The sequence below is a fragment of the Macaca thibetana genome, chromosome 7 (assembly GCF_024542745.1).
Source record: "Macaca thibetana thibetana isolate TM-01 chromosome 7, ASM2454274v1, whole genome shotgun sequence".
NCBI lineage: Eukaryota > Metazoa > Chordata > Mammalia > Primates > Cercopithecidae > Macaca > Macaca thibetana.
Window position 1 is genome coordinate 51,074,048 of NC_065584.1, and position 18,322 is coordinate 51,092,369.

At 39.7% G+C, this 18,322-nt stretch overlaps 2 protein-coding genes across 5 annotated transcripts in view; both read right to left on the reverse strand.

Moving 5' to 3' along the window:
* The window catches only part of NAA30 (N-alpha-acetyltransferase 30, NatC catalytic subunit), an 834,104-nt gene that overhangs the window by 743,614 nt on the left and 72,168 nt on the right, over window positions 1–18,322 (reverse strand). The window lies entirely within an intron of this gene.
* Window positions 3,011–18,322, reverse strand: part of TMEM260 (transmembrane protein 260) — a 64,875-nt gene continuing 49,563 nt past the window's right edge. For 2 of the 4 annotated variants that reach the window (XM_050799725.1, XM_050799724.1), the window contains 4 exons: window positions 14,923–15,099; window positions 12,565–12,618; window positions 11,025–11,115; window positions 4,380–6,657 (listed from right to left, as the gene is read on the reverse strand). In XM_050799725.1, coding sequence (XP_050655682.1) covers window positions 6,403–6,657; window positions 11,025–11,115; window positions 12,565–12,618; window positions 14,923–15,099 — 577 coding nt within the window. In that variant the 3' untranslated portion in view covers window positions 4,380–6,402. Of the gene's footprint in view, window positions 4,302–4,379; window positions 6,658–11,024; window positions 11,116–12,232; window positions 12,399–12,564; window positions 12,619–14,922; window positions 15,100–18,322 lie in introns of those variants that run through there. The other 2 variants (XR_007727676.1, XR_007727677.1) reach the window with 2 other exon arrangements.

Below are 18,322 nucleotides of genomic sequence, written 5' to 3' on the forward strand. Positions count from 1 at the left end.
AGTTCTTCTAAGCCAGTGACTTTCAAATTTATTTTTTACTATGACCTACAATGAGTATATTTTATATTGACTCAGTACGCACATTTATCGATTTCTTTACATACACACATACATAAGTATGAAATGTATGTTATATTCACATGCATATGTGCATACACATATGAAATGAAACTGAAGGTTCCATGAAACAATACTTACCTTTGTTACCTCAAATGCATTGTGGCATTTTTATTTATTTATTTTTTTGAGATAGAGTCTTGCTCTGTTGCCCAGGCTGGAGTGCAGTGGCACAATCTTGGCTCACTGCAACCTCCGCCTCTGGGTTCAAGCAATTCTCCCTGCCTCAGCCTCCTGAGTAGCTGGGATTACAGGCTTCCGCCACCATGCCCGGCTAAATTTTGTATTTTTAGTAGAGATGGGGTTTTGCCATGTTGGCCAGGCTGGTCTTGAACTCCTGATCTCAGGTGATCCACCTGCCTCGGCCTCCCAAAGTGCTAGGATTACAGGTGTGAGCCACTGCACCCAGCCCATTGTGGTATTTTTAATTCTATTTCATTAAGAAAAAGATGGTTAGTTCCCATTCAATTGACTTCATGACCCATAGTTTGACAATCAGTTTAAATAAGCACAATCCTGCAACTGGAGGAACTGCCTCCAGGTGGATACAGGTGACTGCATAGGTTAAGGGCTAAAATTCTAATCACTGAAAGAGAAACTTAACTGTGTAGACACAATCCACATATTGAGTGAATATGCTATAATTTTAGTGGAAAATTATGACTCTCTAAGTAAAAACAAACACTAAGTACGAGTATTCTCTATCGGTGAAGTTGCTTGTTTTAAGCTCTGCATGATTGAACTCTAGTTTTTTATGCTTCTAAGAATGAACTTTTTTGAAAACTTCCTTTTACCTGTTACACTAAGGAATCCTAGTTTTTTGATAAATAGATCATTTTCCATATATAAACAATCCTCTTTAAAGTTTTTGTAGCTTTTGCAAGAGTAATTTTTAAAAGCTCTTGAATTTTTATAATAACTTTTTTTTTTTTTTTTTTTTTTTTTTGAGACAGTGTCACCAAGGCTGGAGGGCAGTGGTGCAATCACAGCCCACTTCAACCTCCACCTCCCAGGCTCAAGGGACCTTCCTGCCCTCAGCCTCTCGTGTAGCTGGAACTACAGGTGCATGCCACCTTGCCCTGCTAATTTTTGTATTTCTTTTGTAGAGACAAGGTTTCACCATGTTGCCCAGGATGGTCTCAAACTCTTGGACTCAAGCGATCCACCTGCCTCAGCCTCCGAGAGTTCTGGGATTACAGGCATAAGCCACCATTCCTGGCCCTGAATTCTTGTGTCTTAGCTGATACTCAAGGATCCAGGGTAATGGGTGATTCATTTAGGTCCATAATCCAAGGATGAGAAAACTGGGTATGATTTTCCAAGCAGTGTTCCCCTTTCAGTTTTCCCCTTTCAGTTTTAATCACACATGCTTTTATATGTGAACAACCACCACTGGTATTAAAGATACCTTCAACAGTTCAACTATCTAAGGGAATATTTCATTTAGCTGAGAGAAATATCAAGTACCTTCTTCAAAAGGTTACATTTCAAAAAATGCCCTTTCAGATAACACTTCTAAATAGAAGACGATCATCGTTTGTTATTTTGAAAACAGGACATGGTCGGGCACGGGGGCTCACTCCTGTAATCCCAGCACTCTGGGAGGCCAAGGCAGGTGGATCACGAGGTCAGGAGATGGAGACCATCCTGGCTAACACGGTGAAACTCCGTCTCTACTAAAAATACAAAAAATTAGCCGGGTGTGGTGGCAGGCGCCTGCAGTCCCAGCTACTCGGGAGGCTGAGGCAGGAGAATGGCGTGAACCTTGGAGGCGGAGCTTACAGTGAGCCAAGATTGCGCCACTGCTCTCCAGCCTGGGCGACACAGTGAGACTCTAACTCAAAAAAAAAAATTTTTTTTAAAAGGACATAATCTCCATTTGTTAGCTTGCAGTGTTTATTATACAATGAACTTAATGATAAAAAGATTTTATGCCATTTCCATATGTTGTTCTTCACCCCATACTTCTTATACGAGAATTACAACAAATCCTAAAGTTTTTTTGAAATGGTTAAACCTTAGATTTGGCTTATTTCTATTTATCTTTTATTATACTTATCCTCATCTAATGGCAACTATGTACCAGAAGACTTGCAACTCTGCAGCTGCTCTGTGAGGCTGGATCACTGGGATAGGAGTAGGGTCTAATAATTGTGTCTTTGTGTCTTGACCTTTATCTTGTAACTTTCTCAACCTTGTCAACTCAACTTTTTAATATCATAGCAATGTCTGTATTGAAAATTAACCCTCACCCCTAACTTTGGATCTGCAGCAAAGAGCCAGAGAACTCCACTTTCAGGCTAATAATTGTTGGCTTCACATGTACAGTGTTGGAACTGCTACTTGTCCTTCCCATGTGGCATCACCACCCCCTTTTTTTTTTCCAATATGGCATGAGCTAATCTTTCTAGTACATATAATATCCATCAAATGTATGTTACATTGTTGAAGAGCAATCAGAATTTTTTTTCTTGAAAAACCCCCTTTTCAGGATATCTTCCTGTTTAATTTTCTATAGCTGAGTAAGCATACTGTACTATTCCTGGGGCTATTTAAAAAATACTGTCTGTGCTGATCCAAATCAAACAGACCTTTAGAGGGTACTGACAATGATGTCTTCATTGAATATGATCACTGCTAAAGCTTTAGCTCCTTGTTTGCTCTGTAATGCTGTGCCAAGATCCTAGCCTTTAGATGTTCCCAGAATCCCTGGAAACATTAGTTATTTGTTTGTGAGTATCAGCATTAGAATGGTTTGCATTCACAACAAAATGTGAATCTCTTACTGGGCTGAAGTTGTTTTCTTTACCTAACCATAAGACTTGAAGCCAGTCAGAACAGAATTTTAAGTAATATCCTGTGTTGATGCATTTATAAAACATACCAGAAGTCAGAGTAACAGGATTCTTTTTTCTTTTTTTTCAACCTTTGGTATAAAATTTTTCCCTAAATATTAAAGCATTAACATTTAAACATTCTGAGGGATATTGATGAGAACTATGATTAAAGATTCACAATATTTCACTTTTAAAACAAACTTAAAAAACTACTCTTCATATCCTAGCCTGATGACTTAAAATTAGCAGCAGGGTATCATAAAAACAACCCTAACACTCAAAATGGGTTTTAAATATCATAAAGGCTAAACATTATGGTTCTACCAAGAGAAAACACTAAGAATATGAGCAGAAATAACATTTCACAATTTCTGTTTTAAGCTTTCAAAATAATACACTAGTAATTGATTCCCTTCTATTTTGGCTACATTTTGAGTAATAGAGCAGAAGCATTTAACAAAATGGGTTCTTTTAAAAAAACAAAAAAAGGCAAGTCAATACCAAGAACCAAGCATACTCCCATCAGAAGGAACAGGGGGGCACAGGGAGTGCAGCCCACCCAGTGGTTAGATAACTTGAGAGCCACCATCCACTTCTCCACTTGCCCTCTGGTGCGTGCCAGCCTTGGTGCCAGGGCGGCAGGGCCCTGATGCATGTGGAGAGGCAGACAGTTTCATTGGCACCTCAGGCCGAAGTCCAGGCAGAATTTGGCCTTGTGGAGTTCCTGTCGTCTTGCCAACCCATGGCACTCCCAGGACACTGCTAGGAGAACGCTGGCCAAATCCTGCATGAGAAGTCACCTCCATCACAGTCCCCTCAGTGTTGGGGGTCAGACTACAGGAAACCGCTTTTATCAGATGTTGTGGTGTCTGTACACTAGCCAAGGAAAGTAAGAGAAAGAAAAAGAAAGCAACTTGTTTAACCTCGTCTAACAGAAAGGAAAGGATTCTCCAAAGTAGTTGATCTGGGAATGAAGCCCAACATCCCTAAATCTCAGCTCAGTTTACTAGTTTTTCATTTACCAGTGGTTTTTAGAAACTTATTATGATCCTATCTACTCTGGGCTATTATATCATTGGTTTCTCAAAGACAGAGTGGCCCAAAGCCGTTGTTGCACACACACAAAATAATCTATGTACCGTTTGACAATAATCTATACATAAAGCACATTCAGCCATACACCTATCTCCATAGTACAGAGACATATTTTAAAAATATTTAAAAGCAGAGATTCTCAAAAAGAGGTCTTCATTTGCCATTCTTAAGGCGACTAATAGGAAATATCACTTTCAATGAGGTTCCTCAAACACCACGTGTATGCAGATGCAGAGATGGATATTCACATACCTGTGTATAGATGTTCAGAAACAAACACGACCATCACACATGTGTGCAATCTCTTTTCCGAACCAATAAAGACAATGCTTTCCTAAGAAATGTTTGAATTTTATTGTACTTTCTTTTTTAAAAGAAAAGAGAATATCATAATCTTACACAATTTCTTTCAAATGGATAAACTTAGACAATTTATCAACGCTTCCTTACATTTTTACACCACACTGAACTCCAACAGGTTTTTGTTTTAAGGTAAACCAGGTTTTTGGTCCTTCCCTGTGGAGAAGTTACTTTCAAGTCAGTGAAAGTTCTTGGCCCATGATTAAAAGTCTTTGCCAATTAGTACTCAACAACTTCAATTCATTTTTTTCTGGTTCAAGATGAGTAGGAGCCTAATAAGGCTGTGATAAAAGGGCAAAAGGCACTGAGAGCCAAAAGCGGATTAATGAGCTCCTCCATTTATTTGTCTTCCTAACAGCTGAACTGTTACAACTATTGACACTCTTCAAAAGGTTCCGCTCTGAACCCTGTCCAGGCACTGCAGGCTCCAATGGACATCTTCAAATCCAGAGAATGGAGGGGCAAGAGCTTCCCCTGTGTGATGCCAAAACCAACAAAGCCCCATGGATCAGGTAATGAAACTTCAGCTTTTCCCCCTTTGAGATTTATTTACTGGCAGCTGACAAGGGGCAAATTCAGCTCGAATTGTGCAGTCAAGGCCCTGTCAAGCTTTTAGAGGCACCCTTGTCTTGAAGCACCTTCATGACTGGCATTTCACTCAAAAGCCCTCGGCACTGGTCCTTAACAGCTTATGACATCACAAAGGACACTCCAGACAGATGCCTACATGGCATCCTGCAGCATTTTAAAAGAGAATTAGTGGTTTTAATTATGGTCGTAGTATGAAAGGGAACCATGCAAGCTCCACAGGAGACCTTTGATCAGACCCTTTTGCTAGTACAATGCCACGGAACTGTGACTATTCCTGGTAAGGGGCCTTTTCTTGCTGAATGACTCACCAGTGATCTTTGAATGCAGACAAGCTTCTAGCCCTCCCTCTTCATTAGTGAGCATTTCTATACAGGGGCCTATATAGTGCTTGGAGTCTAGGAGCTATACAATTGGGGGGAAAAGAAGCCCTACAGATTCTGGCCTCTACTTAGGAAGTGCTGAAGGACTCTGAGTGACTTTATTCATTAAAACAGGTTGCTATTAATTAACTGTCATAATAAAATAAAGAACTATTATTTGCATTTCTTACTATGTTCTCTTTAGTAATATGTATAAAAGATGCTTGTAACAGAAATGAATTTATTGAGCCACTTCCCCCATCCCCCCCAATCCCTGCCTTTTTTTTCCCCTTTGCATTTTGGCAGCAAGAGCCTACTAATTATTGGGCCTAGATCTCTGAGTCCAAATAGAAATAAAACATAAATATAAAATTAATTAAGAAAATGCAAAATCCTTTTTACTCACCAGTTTCTGCAGCTGAAATAAGCAAACATCAAATTAGCTTTTTTTTTTTTTCAGTGATTTCCGAGAACGATCTAAGACAGTAAAACGCAAACTTTTTTCAAAATATCACCCACTTGGTGCTTAGCTTGAAGTGTAAGACTATGTAACAACTATAGCTACTTTGTAAAAAATGTACTCTCACCTAAAGCCTAACATGATTCATTCTTTTTGTTCAGGAAACAGAAAATGTCTTTGGTCTGGTATTAATATCAAAAGAATTTAACTTTAAAACTGATTCCAATAAGCATGGCCCTTAAACAGTTCATGGTCAATATTTAGTTATATGAAAATGGTTCATTCTCTTCTAGAATCTAATCCAGCGCAGTCATCTGGTAAAAGACTGCAAGTCAGAAGACTTTTCATAAAGCTTCTCACTGAAATGGTAATTTGGTAACATGGGATAAACAGAATTTTGCATAAATAGTAGATCTTAGTCACTGAACACCCCATTAAACAGTACTGCTGGACCATGTTACTTATATCTGGGAGATGACTTAGTTTTAAATTTTTTATGCAGCTTCTTTTCTTGAAGAAAAAACTTCCGGACTTCAGAATTTTGGAAGCTGAATGATGAGCAGGTTTTTCATATTTTGCTGTGTCAGACATTTTTCCTGTTTCTCAGACTTTGCAGTTCTTTTCTTAGGTGCTTTAGAGCACCTAAAATATCAGCTTGCTGTGGATCATTCCGTGCTTTCTGAGAGTACAGATGGAAATGTCTGATGGTTTCAGATAACAGCACTTCAGGGTCTGCATCTCTTGCCTGAAGACGCAGCATCCGCTCACAGGCAATGGCATAGTTCTTGTGCCAATTCACTGGGTGCTCCTTTTGCAAATAGACAATCTCCTTATAAAGCTAGAAAACAGCAGAAATGTTGGTATTCCATTGTTATTCTTTGACTTTTTTTTCAAAAACAAACAAAAAAACCACAGAGGAATTAATAACAAGAAACAAAAAATTCAAGCAGTCTCCAGTAAAAATCTAATCATTGCTAGGCCATGCAGAAAATGCAAGAATGTTACTGTAATTATTACAGTAGCAGGAGGCAAATATGCTGCATCTAAAACTGCTTCTGAGGTTTTCGGATGTTGCAGGGGAAACTTGAGACACACTGTGTTAGGACAAAATACTCTTCCTCCAGAAAGATGTTCTGGGGAAGGGATTTAGTTTTAATTCATGGAAAGCTATTTACTCCACAGGCAGAAGAGTTGAAACTCTAAATTTAGCTGTTGGAGGAAAAAGAAACAGCTTTCTTTAGAAGACTGCCTGGAAAAAGAACTTGAAGGAATTTAAATTTTTGTCCCACATTTTTGACAGAAATTTCTCTCTACATTAAAAATAACACTAATAACAATAGCAACGATAAAACAATCCAGACAAATTCATCATCACAGAGGCTGAGTGTGACAGAATTTAAGAGATATCCTTAAAGTGAGATACTGAAAAGCTTCACAGTATCCTGTAATTTACAATTTTGATAGTTAAAACTTTGCCCATAGGAATTTAGAATTTTGCTTTTCAACATCAGAGAGAGTATTAATTGTATAGAGTTAGATTTTTTGATATTGAGTTTTCTAGAGGAAACACATCAAAAATTTAACAAATAAAACACATAAATCTGCAAAATGGAATATTACAGTTGCTTATTTGGGAATCTCACAGCTTTCTTGGAGATTGTCAAGTTAGAGCTGTATTCACAGGCGTTTAACCTGTAGACTTTCTGAGACCACAGGAAAGCAATAGTGCTTTCTCCAAGGGACAAGTGCTTTTTGAATTAGACATGACATCGTTTAGTTAAAAGAAACCCAATCATATTATCTATTTTTCCAATTCCTACTCCAGGGCAGACAAATGCATACCTATTTTAAAATACCACCCTCACGAAAAATTCCATAATCCATGTTTGATATATTGTTTCAATAGTCAATAACCCTCAGTCATCCAGCTGCCTTTTAAAGCAAATTTCCCCTTAGTTCCCTTGATTTTATACAATAGGGAAGAGGCTGGGCATGGTGGCCCATGCCTGCAATCCCTGCACTTTGGGAGGCCGAGGCCAGAGGATTGCTGGAGACCAGGAGTGGGAGACCAGCCTGGCCCACAAAGCAAGACCCCCAGCTCTAATTATAAAAAATAAATAAATAGAAAAGAAAGAAAAAATGGGAAAGAATCACCATGCGCTTTCATATACATCAAGATTACTGTGAGCCTCCTACCCTTTTATCCTCTTGGTAAAATATCCAAAGTTGCTTTACCCTTTTCCTCATCATTTTTTGTCCAGTGGTTTCTCTTCCTGAGGCCTCCTCTGATAAGACACGGATATAAAGGCTGTAGCATGCTGCCCTACACAAAGTAGGCATTCAGGAGCTGTCCAGTTTTCAAAATCCTACTAAGTTTTTGTTGTTGTTGTTGTTGCTTTACACATACCAATTTTATTTTGTAAATTAAGTATAATACATATTTCTATAGAAATATAAACCTGTTAGATTCATGTTTGCTACTTTTTTATTTTTAATTTTTGCAGGTACACAGTTGGTGTATATATTTATAAGGTACATGAGATATTTTGATACAGGCCTGCCATGCATAATAATCACATCAGAGTAAATGGGGTATCCATCACCTCAAGCATTTATCCCTTCTTTGTGTTACAATCCAATTATACTCTTCTAGTTATTTTTAAATGTATCATAATGTTGTTGGCTGTAGTTACCCTGTTGTGCTATCAAATACTAGATTGTATTCATTCTGTCTAACTATATTTTTGTACCCATTAACCATCCCCACCCCACCAACCCACACTAAGGTGCTGAAGTCCAAAATAGATGCCAATACTTCCAGGAGCATTTCCCCAACTGCTCCAGAGAATGGAGGCTCATTCATGACCCACCTACTAGTCTTCAGGCAGCAGGACACCTTCAAATGATGCAATTTATTCCTATAGGAATAAATTGGCTACTCCCTGCCCTGCTCCCCCACCATGCCTAAGTTATTAAGTCACCTGAACTTAATATTCTGTATGAGCTATTGAGTAGGATAATGTAAACAGCAACAAAAATATATTCTTTACACCTAACAAGAACATTCTTGAAAAACTAGCACTAGGGGTGGTAATTAAGTAATTACCATGAAGTAATTGGCCTCATTTGTCTTGTAAACATTGTCACACATCTGGAGACTATGCAAAGGAGATACCAATAATCTGTATTCACTGAAAAAAAATAGAGCTTGCTGACCCAAAGGGACAACAAATCCACAAGCGAGCTTTAGTAGTAGCCTAACAACGCACCATGGAAGTGGTCACTGATGAGAATATAAAGTATCAGTAAGTCTCAGCTTTCTCCCAACTAAATATTACTTGTTTTTCAAAGAATTACAAGGTATTAGAGATAAACAGGATTATTATATGAACAGGATATGAAAGACGATCTTTTCAAGTTTAAAGCCCATTTTCTTTTTTAGAAAAAAAAAAAAAATAAAGGCCTGGAAAGGTTCATTGACTCACAGTTGACAATTAACGGCAGAGTGGGCCTAGAAGCTGGGCCTCCCTACTGCCAGACAGAACTCCAGCATGCTGCCTTCCATAATCGGGTATCTTGCTGTCCTCAAGTGGGGTGCCTCAGAGGGTTCCGCCTTTGCCCCCATGGCTCGCTCCTTATGGACTGCTCTCCCCTCCCTCTCTCGCCTCCTTGCCCTACCATCTGTCTGGTTAGCTCCTTCTGATCTTTCAAGATGACACTCCAATGACATCCCCTCTGGAAGCCTTCCCTTCCTTCCTCCCTCACCAGCCTACTCCCCAGCTTGCTCCGGTCCAGTGCTCTGGGTTTCCGTAGCACCTCTGCGTGCCTCTCACAGCACTCTCAAGTCTGAACTGTGACTGAGGACTTGATCTTCTGTCTCTCTCTCTAGCCTGCCACCTTTTTGATAGCAGGGATAAGACTTAACTGTCTGCAGCACACTATTTGCTATGGAGTGGGTGCTCAAGAAACGCCTTGTGAGTGAATATAAGTGAATAAACAAGGAACCAGAGATCACAATTGAGGAGTAAAAGTAGTCATACTGATTGGACACCATGCTATTTTGTCTTAGCACCAAACACTTGTCCTGGCTGAGTAGAACCACAGCAGTCTAGAGATGGCAGAAATATCTCAGCTGCTCATATATACAGGTCCTACCCTCTATTTTCATTGGCCCTTGTCAGGATATTAGTTTCCTATAGAGCAGACTCTGCAAGTGTCTGAAGTGCCCAGTGCCATAAGTCACAGCAAAGCAGAGACTTGGTTACAATAGTGCCACAGCAAGCCTCGTGTATCTGCTCCCACTTCCCATCAGAGAGGACCGATGTGTGCAAGATCTTTAGTGTGGCTGTGTCTTCCGAAGGTTCATTTGGCTTCCTGGGGCCAGTTAGAAGACAGAGCCACCCTCCATGACTCTCTCTCTTCTCATGAAATCTCAACAAGCCACGGCCCTATCATTTCAAGTGGAGCCAGGGTCATGACTTTTGCAGAGAGAGTAACCAGCTAGAACTTGTTTTATATTAAGCTGTTATATTAGTTTCCTATTGCCACTATAACAAATTACCACAAACATAGTGGCTTAAAACAACATACAATTATCACCTCGCACTTCTGGAGGTGAGAAGTCATAAAACCAGCATGACTGTGCTCCTTCAGGAGGCTCTAGAGGAGAATCTGTTTCCTTACCCTTTCCTACTTCCTCCAGAGGTGGCCTGAACTCTTTTACTCCTGGCCCCTTCCTCCATCTGCAAAGTCAGCATGTAGAATCTTCAAGTCTCTCTCTCTGCCCTCTGCGTCTGCATCAGGTCTACTACTCTGACTCTGACCTGCCTGCTTCCCTTTCATGAGGACCTTTATGATTATGTTGGGCCCACCTGGATAATCTGGGATAACCCCTGTCTCAAGACCCCTAACTTAATCCTCCCACCCCTGCTTTGTTACATAGGTAACATATTCATAGGTTGTGGAGATTAGGACATAGACATCTTTTTTTGGGTGGGAGGTATTATTCTGCTTACCAGAGCCATTTACTTTGGATATTGTGATACAATTGAGGATTTGTTCATATGTGCTGCTTTATAACGCCCAAATTAAGAGGGAAATAAAAGAATAAAAATTATAATGTGATATACCCTCTATCCATCCCGAACAATCACCATCACCTTCCCACCAAATATATCTATATCTCTATATAAAAGTATACCATACGTCATATGCATGAGCGTAGAGTTGAGCTTTCACTTTTGAAGGCATGTGAGCAGTTTCTGCCAGGTTAAAGATGAAGAATGGTGTTTTCATCCTGGGGGTGGGGATAGGAACCTTCATTAAAATCATACAGTCAATTGCACATTCAGGGCTAAATCTTCCAGGCTTCTCCACTGATAAGGGATGTACAAAATTCTTTATTGTATTATTTTCAGTTCTCTCATATTCATGGACATTTGCTCTGAACCAACAACAATCCCTCCACCAACCCGCCAAGATGCTGCATTCACACTAATGACTAAATCTTTTAGGAAAAAAGCCTACACTCGTCATCACTATTGTACACTGTTCATCCTCCAAATGTACATTATTGTTATGCAAGAGAAGCCAGGAAAAGGGAAACCTGCTGAGTTAGCCAACACATCCCTTAAGGTACCCATCATGAAGCTCATGCCATGTGTGCCCAGTTCTTCCAAGGTGACTAGACCCTTAGACCCCATGAACTCATCCAGGTTGTATTCAGAACACCAATTAAATCAATACCTGTGTAAATAATGACCTGCTTTCTTCTTTTATGTGATTTCTTCCCAGCTTTCCCACATTCAATCACAGTAAATTGTGCAAACATACGGTATATCCTTGATCTATATTTACAATCATTATTTTGCAGCTGTATTTCTTGACCACTATTTAAAAACCTCTTCGAACTTATGTAAGCTGTTTGTATCATAACTGTTCTCCGTGTACAGTCCCTGGCTCAGACTGGACATCAATACATTTTTGCTGAAGGAAGCACTCCCTATGTACAAGATACTCCGTCTGCATTACTTAGGACTTTTACATTAATACTTAGGCCAAAGTTTGTTAGTGTTATTATGATTAAAAAAAAAAAAATGACAGGAACCAAAAGAAGTTGCATCACTATGAAATGTTCCATATAGGACAGGATGACCTCTCTCTTCTCTGAACTACAGGAAAGTATAGGCTCCATCAGATTAATATTCTAATCTCCTTTAACATGTCTGTCTGCTCATTAGACTATGCACTTCATGAGGGTAGGAAGTGTGTCGTATTCATATGTGTAGCTTCAATGCCTAGCACGGTGCCTGGCCTCCAGTAAGTATTAAATAAGTGCTTAACTAATTAACAGGCACATTACAAATGGAGGCAAGGTTGTAATGATTAATTTCTACTCAATCAATTACACTCACTTTAATTAAGGCAAGAAAGCATAGGAGAGATGAGTGTTCCAGAGGCAGACAGATGTGAACTTTGGACTCCATCAATAGCAGCAGTGTGCCCTTGGACAAGTAGCCTTTCCACATCCAGTTTGTTCTTTTATAAAACAATAACCTCAGAGGTTATTGTGGGGATGAACTGAAATATTCACGTATGATTAGCACAGTGCCTCAAAAACATAATTGCTCATAAATGTTATTTTCATTATCACTACTCACCCCTACTCTTGAAATTAAAACTGCCATAGGCTACTTCCCTGTCATATTAAAAATAGACTGCACACACAAAAATGTAGATTAGTCACCTCGCTTGCCACATTTCTTCATTGGCCACAGATTCCCAAGAAGATGGATCAAACCTGTAGTTACAAGAAAACAGTAATATTTTTCTGTCATCCACATTTTTTTTTTTTTTTTGAGAAAGAATTTTGCTCTTGTTGCCCAGGCTGGAATGCAATGGTGTGATCTCGGCTCACTGCAACCTCCGCCTCCTGGGTTCAAGTGATTCTCCAGCCCTGGCCTCCCAAGTAGCTGGGATTACAGGCACCCGCCACCACATCCAGCTAATTTTTGTATTTTTAGTAGAAATGGAGTTTCACCATGTTGCCTAGGCTGGTTTTGAACTCCTGACCTTAAGTGATCACCTGCTTTGGCCTCCCAAAGTACTGGGATTACAGGCGTGAGCCACTATGCCCAGCCATCATCCACATCTTTGCAAAGGATACATCATGACTGTTTTATCATCTGACAAGGCCAATAAAATAAGATGAATCTTGAAATACTGATAGTGATCAAATTAATAAACTTGTTCTCCTAAAAAAGTTGAATTATAAGGAAGTTTGGGTTTTGGTAAATATCTTTTTTAAAATTTTTAAAAAAATTATACTTTAAGTTCTAGGGTACATGTGCACAATGTGCAGGTTTGCTACATATGTATACATGTGCCATGTTGGTGTGCTGCACCCATTAACTCATCATTTACATTAAGTATATCTCCTAATGGTATCCCTCCCCCCTCCCATCACCCCACCACAGGACCCAGTGTGTGATGTTCCCCTTCCTGTGTCCAAGTGTTCTCATTGTTCAATTCCCATCTATGAGTGAAAACGTGGTGTTTGGTTTTCTGTCCTTGTGATAGCTTGCTAAGAATGATGGTTTCCAGCTTCATCCATGTCCCTACAAAGGACATGAACTTATCCTTTTTTATGGCTGCATAGTATTCCATGGTGTATATGTGCCACATTTTCTTAATCCAGTCTATCACTGATGGACATTTGGGTTGGTTCCAAGTCTCTGCTATTGTGAATAGTGCTGCAATAAACATACGTGTGCATGTCTTTATAGCAGCATGATTTAGAATCCTTTGGGTATATACCCAGTAATGGGATGGCTGGGTCAAATGGTAGTTCTAGTTCTATCTTCTTAATCTGCATAATGAGCTCCCATGCCTCAAGAGAGCAAACAGAAGATCAATGGGAAGACATTGGAAGTATCTGGGGAGCCAGCTGTTCATAAGAACTGTATGTTAGATGGCAACAGGGCAGAGGTGAAGTGTAGGTCACTCTATGGACAGAAGTAAGAGCCAAAGAGCTGTGAGACAAGGGGATCAGCCTGAAGAGAAGGGACTCCTGGCTTGGGAAATCACTGCTGGAGCTTTGATGCTGCTCAAAGAACAATGGCCAAGCCATTTGATTTTTCTTTCTCTTAATTAAAAATTTTCTTACTATGTATATATTTGATAGAATGGGGATAGTGAGCAATGTTATGTACCGGTACTAGTTGTTCAGCTGTTCTTTTTCTTATGATGGCCGTAGAGTGCTTTGATCATCCATCTCTGGCTGTTATACAACAATGTGGTCTGTATTTGTGCATACTGACTTTTCAAAAAACCTTTACAGTATTTTAAAATATAATCTTGTCTGTTGCTCTTAACCTATAAGCAATAGGTTATATAATCTTTAAATAATTCATAATTTCAAAAGTAAGTATTGGAGGCACATTTCTTTAGATAGTGACTCTGTGTATGTGTGAAAGCAAGTAAAAGAATCGCTACTCCATAGGTAGAGCAGCCTAGATAGTGACTCATTTTCTGTATAGGAAAGAGTAAACTCTATGTAGAAATGCTTAAAGGAAGGCTAGTAATGCCTCTAAAACATAACCAGGTTGATGCCAAGAAACTATGAAAACAAAGTTACTTAAAGCTGAGTCTTCCCTCACAGAGAAGTTATCTGCCATTCCTAAAGAAAAAAAAAGTGACAAGTTTGCGCAAATGGAAACTATCATAAGCAACAGAATGCCTTTTAAAGTTCAACTGCAGTTAATGAACCTCTTCCGCTTTTAGGGCAATGCGCTATAGGATGGTGGACGATGTAGCATTCAAAGACTTGGAAGTAGAAGGTGCCATCATCTATCCTCCATCATGGTATCCACACAACCAGCACCCTCTTCCCTCCGCTCTCCCCACTGTTTTGTAAATAGGAGAACGAGAAAGACACGTTCTCTTTCTGTTGTATTATGGTATTTTGTGGGTAGCAAGTAACAATATTAACAATTAATAAAAAGTAAAACAAAAAAAATTAAAAGGCATCTCAAAATGTAGTAGTTTTTTTGGGTACTCAAAACTGCTATGTTTATATGCATCAAAATGCAACTGCTGTTCATACCTTCCATATTCTTCAGTCCAGTTGTAGATATTTTTTGTAAGTTTAATCCATTCCTCAGGGTTGAATACAATCTCCAAAGGAACTAATTTGTCACAAGACCCCCATGGCCAAAGTGAGTAGTTCTTTTTCCAGGTTGGGTCGCCTTCATGAATTCCTATGCAAACAAATGTTTCTTTTCTGTTGGAAACAGAAAAATACATGATGTACTTAAAATTTAAAGTTCTAAATGTTAAGTAAATATAATTCATGAAAGATCATTTTTAGATTTTTTTCCCAATATTTATTACCTATATGATTTTGGAAAAATTACTGAACTATCTGGGTCTAGCCTTCTCATTTGTGAAACAGGTACAACAACTATCTTTCAGAGCTGTTTAAGATTAATGAGATATCTGATATAATTAAGTGTCAAAACATAATAGAGGCTGGACGTGGTGGTTCACACTTGTAATCCCAACACTTTGGGGCTGAGGTGAGGCCAGGGGTTTGAGACCAGCCTGGGCAACACAGTGAGATCCCCATCTCTATTTATTTAAAAAAATAATAATAAAGTTCTAGTTCTGGAGAAGAAGGAATAACTATAGTCTACCTTGTCTCTCCCACTGTACACAACTTTAATTCCTGGACACAGAATATGTGGAGCAGCTATCTGAGGACTCTGAAAAGTAAATGGTAGAAAGAAGATTGAGAAAAAAGACCAGAATTAGACGTTCTACCACATTAGTGATAAGTTTACCATTTTTCTCCCACCTCCCTGGGGGAAAAAAGGAAGCTCAAAACTCAGAAGTATGTTTCAAATAAGGACCAAAAAAGCTCCAAGAAAAGTCCCCACATTTTTTTGTAGCCCAAGAAGTAGAAAAGGGGACTAAGGTTTGGAGACAGTGGAGGAAATCCCCCAGGTCTTTTTCCTTCTCTCCTTTCCCAGGTGCCAGGCAACACTGTGGCATTAGTGGAGGCAGCAGCATAGTGAGAGTAGCGGTGGGTTGGCAGGCACCCAAAACTTCTCTCTAAGCAGAGACATTGTGGTTCCAAGAGTGTGGGGCAAATCTCCATTGCTTTTTGTCTCTCTCTGTCCTTCAGCCTGGCTCCAGATGCAGACACAGTCACGGGAAGGGCATAGCAGAAGAAAGAAATTAAAGCCCCAGCTTTCTGGCCAGAGAACCAAAAAGGAAGGCCCCAGCAAGTTGGAAAGTAATGGGGTGACCACAGAAAGGAGAGAGATGAAGAGAGTAATCCCATAAAGTTGTATATAAGCTCCTTGCTTATCTCTGAGCTGAGCATGCACAGGTCTGACCCTAAACAGAGTTTGTAAAATTAACCACAGGGCAGACCACCACCCAGGTTCCAGACTGGGTACCCGGTAGTGTTACCATAGGTAGCTAGTCAGGATGAGCAGGGCAGGAGATGGCTCCCCTCCGTCCCACCCCAACCCCACCAGGAATTTCAGAAAACCATCAGGTGATGGTCAGACAGTTGTCACACTGCTTCTCTAAAATAGTAACTGGTCACAGCCAGCACCAGGAAAAGGCAGTTTCCCAATAGATAGAAACACCTGAAACTGGTGATCAGCAACTTCCTGAAAAGATCTCAGGAACTGAACAAGTGGGCTCAAGCATGTGCACTAAGAGGCAAAATAGCAGAGTTTAATGGGTATATGATCTCCTAGGGCCATTCCACCAGTGAGGGAAGAACGCAAGTGAGCATGCATACAACTCCAGTAAACACACTGCACAGTCTCTCTCTCTCTCTTTTTTTTTTTTTTTTTTTTTTTTTTTGAGACAGAGTCTTGCTTTGTAGCCCAGGATGGAGTGCAGTGGCACGATCTTGGCTCACTGCAGCTTCCACCTCCCAGGCTCAAGCAATCATCCTGCCTCAGCCTCCAGAGTAGCTGGGATTACAGGCATGTACCACCATGCCTGGCTAATTTTTGTATTTTTAGTAAAGCCAGGGTTTTTCCATGTTGGCCAGGCTAGTCTTGAACTCCTGACCTCAGGTGATCCACTGGCCTCAGCTTCCCAAAGTGCTGGGATTGTGGGCGTGAGTCACTGTGCCTGGTCCACAGTGCACATTCTCACCTCCCAAGTGCTAGCAGGCTACTGCACAACCAGGCAGTTCAACCCCAGGGAAGAATCAGGGCAGAAGGGACGCAAGACCTTAGAAGTATGCCAACATAGTAACCCTGAGTCAAAGGTCAAATGGGGCAACTTGTCTTTCAAGTCGCCTGCTTGGCCTTCTTCCAAGTGTAGTTTCCTTCCTTTCACTTCTGCTTTAGAGCTTTTAATAAATTTTACTCCTGCTCTAAAACTTGCCCTGATCTCTCCTTCTGTCTTATGCCCCTCAGTTGAATTATTTCTTCTGAGGAGGCAAGAATTGAAGTTGCTGCAGACCTCTATGGGTTTGCTGCCAGTAACTCAGACACTCGCCACCGGTAACAGTAGCAGACCCATGGGATTGATCCAAATAGCACTGCAAATGCTTTGGAAACAGAACTGGTATTGGAACCACAGTTCACAGAAGGCAGGCCAGAATTTGAAAGCTGAGATTAACCTGGCCAAGGGCTTGCTAAACAAACAAACCAAAAAGTCATCATTCTCCTTGGGATTTAAATAAGACCCAAATACGAAAAAATTTTTTTACAATTCAAAATTACTCAGCATATGAAGAACCAGAAAAACCTCAACTGATAAAGGAAAAGACAGTCAATAGATGTCAATTCTAAGATGACACAAATGCTAGAATTGTCAGTCAAAGACTTTAAAACAATGATTATAACCATGCAAAGAAGGGCAAATACTCTAGAAACAAAAGGAAAGATGGAGAAGCTCAATAAAAAAGTAAAATATATAAAAAGGAACCAAATAGCTTAATATAAGTTTGGTGACACAGTATGTCAGGGAATTTGAAGAGAGAGAGAGAGAGAGAGAGAGAGAGAGAGATACAATTTAAACAAAAAGAGAAAAACATTGAAAAAATGTACAGAGTTCAGGCATCTGTGGGACAGTACCAAAAGGTCTAAATTCATTTCATCGGAGTCTCAGAAGGAGAAAAGAAAGACTGTGAAACAGGAAAAATTATTTAAAGACATAATACATGGAAAGTTCCCAAATGTTTTGAAAGATACAATCTTACAGGTTGAAGAAACTTGGTGAACTCTAAACAAGTTAACTCAAAGAAATCCATGCTAAAATATATTATAATCAAACTACTGAAAACTAAAGACAAATAAAAAGTCTTGAAAATGGCCAGAGAAAATACATTTCACCTAGGGGAACAATTATTTGAATTACCATAGATTTCTACTTAGAAGCTACTACACAGGCCAAAGAAATGTAACTTACATTTTTTTTTTTTTTTTTTTTGAGATAGGGTTTTGTTCTGTTGCCTAGGCTGGAGTACAGTG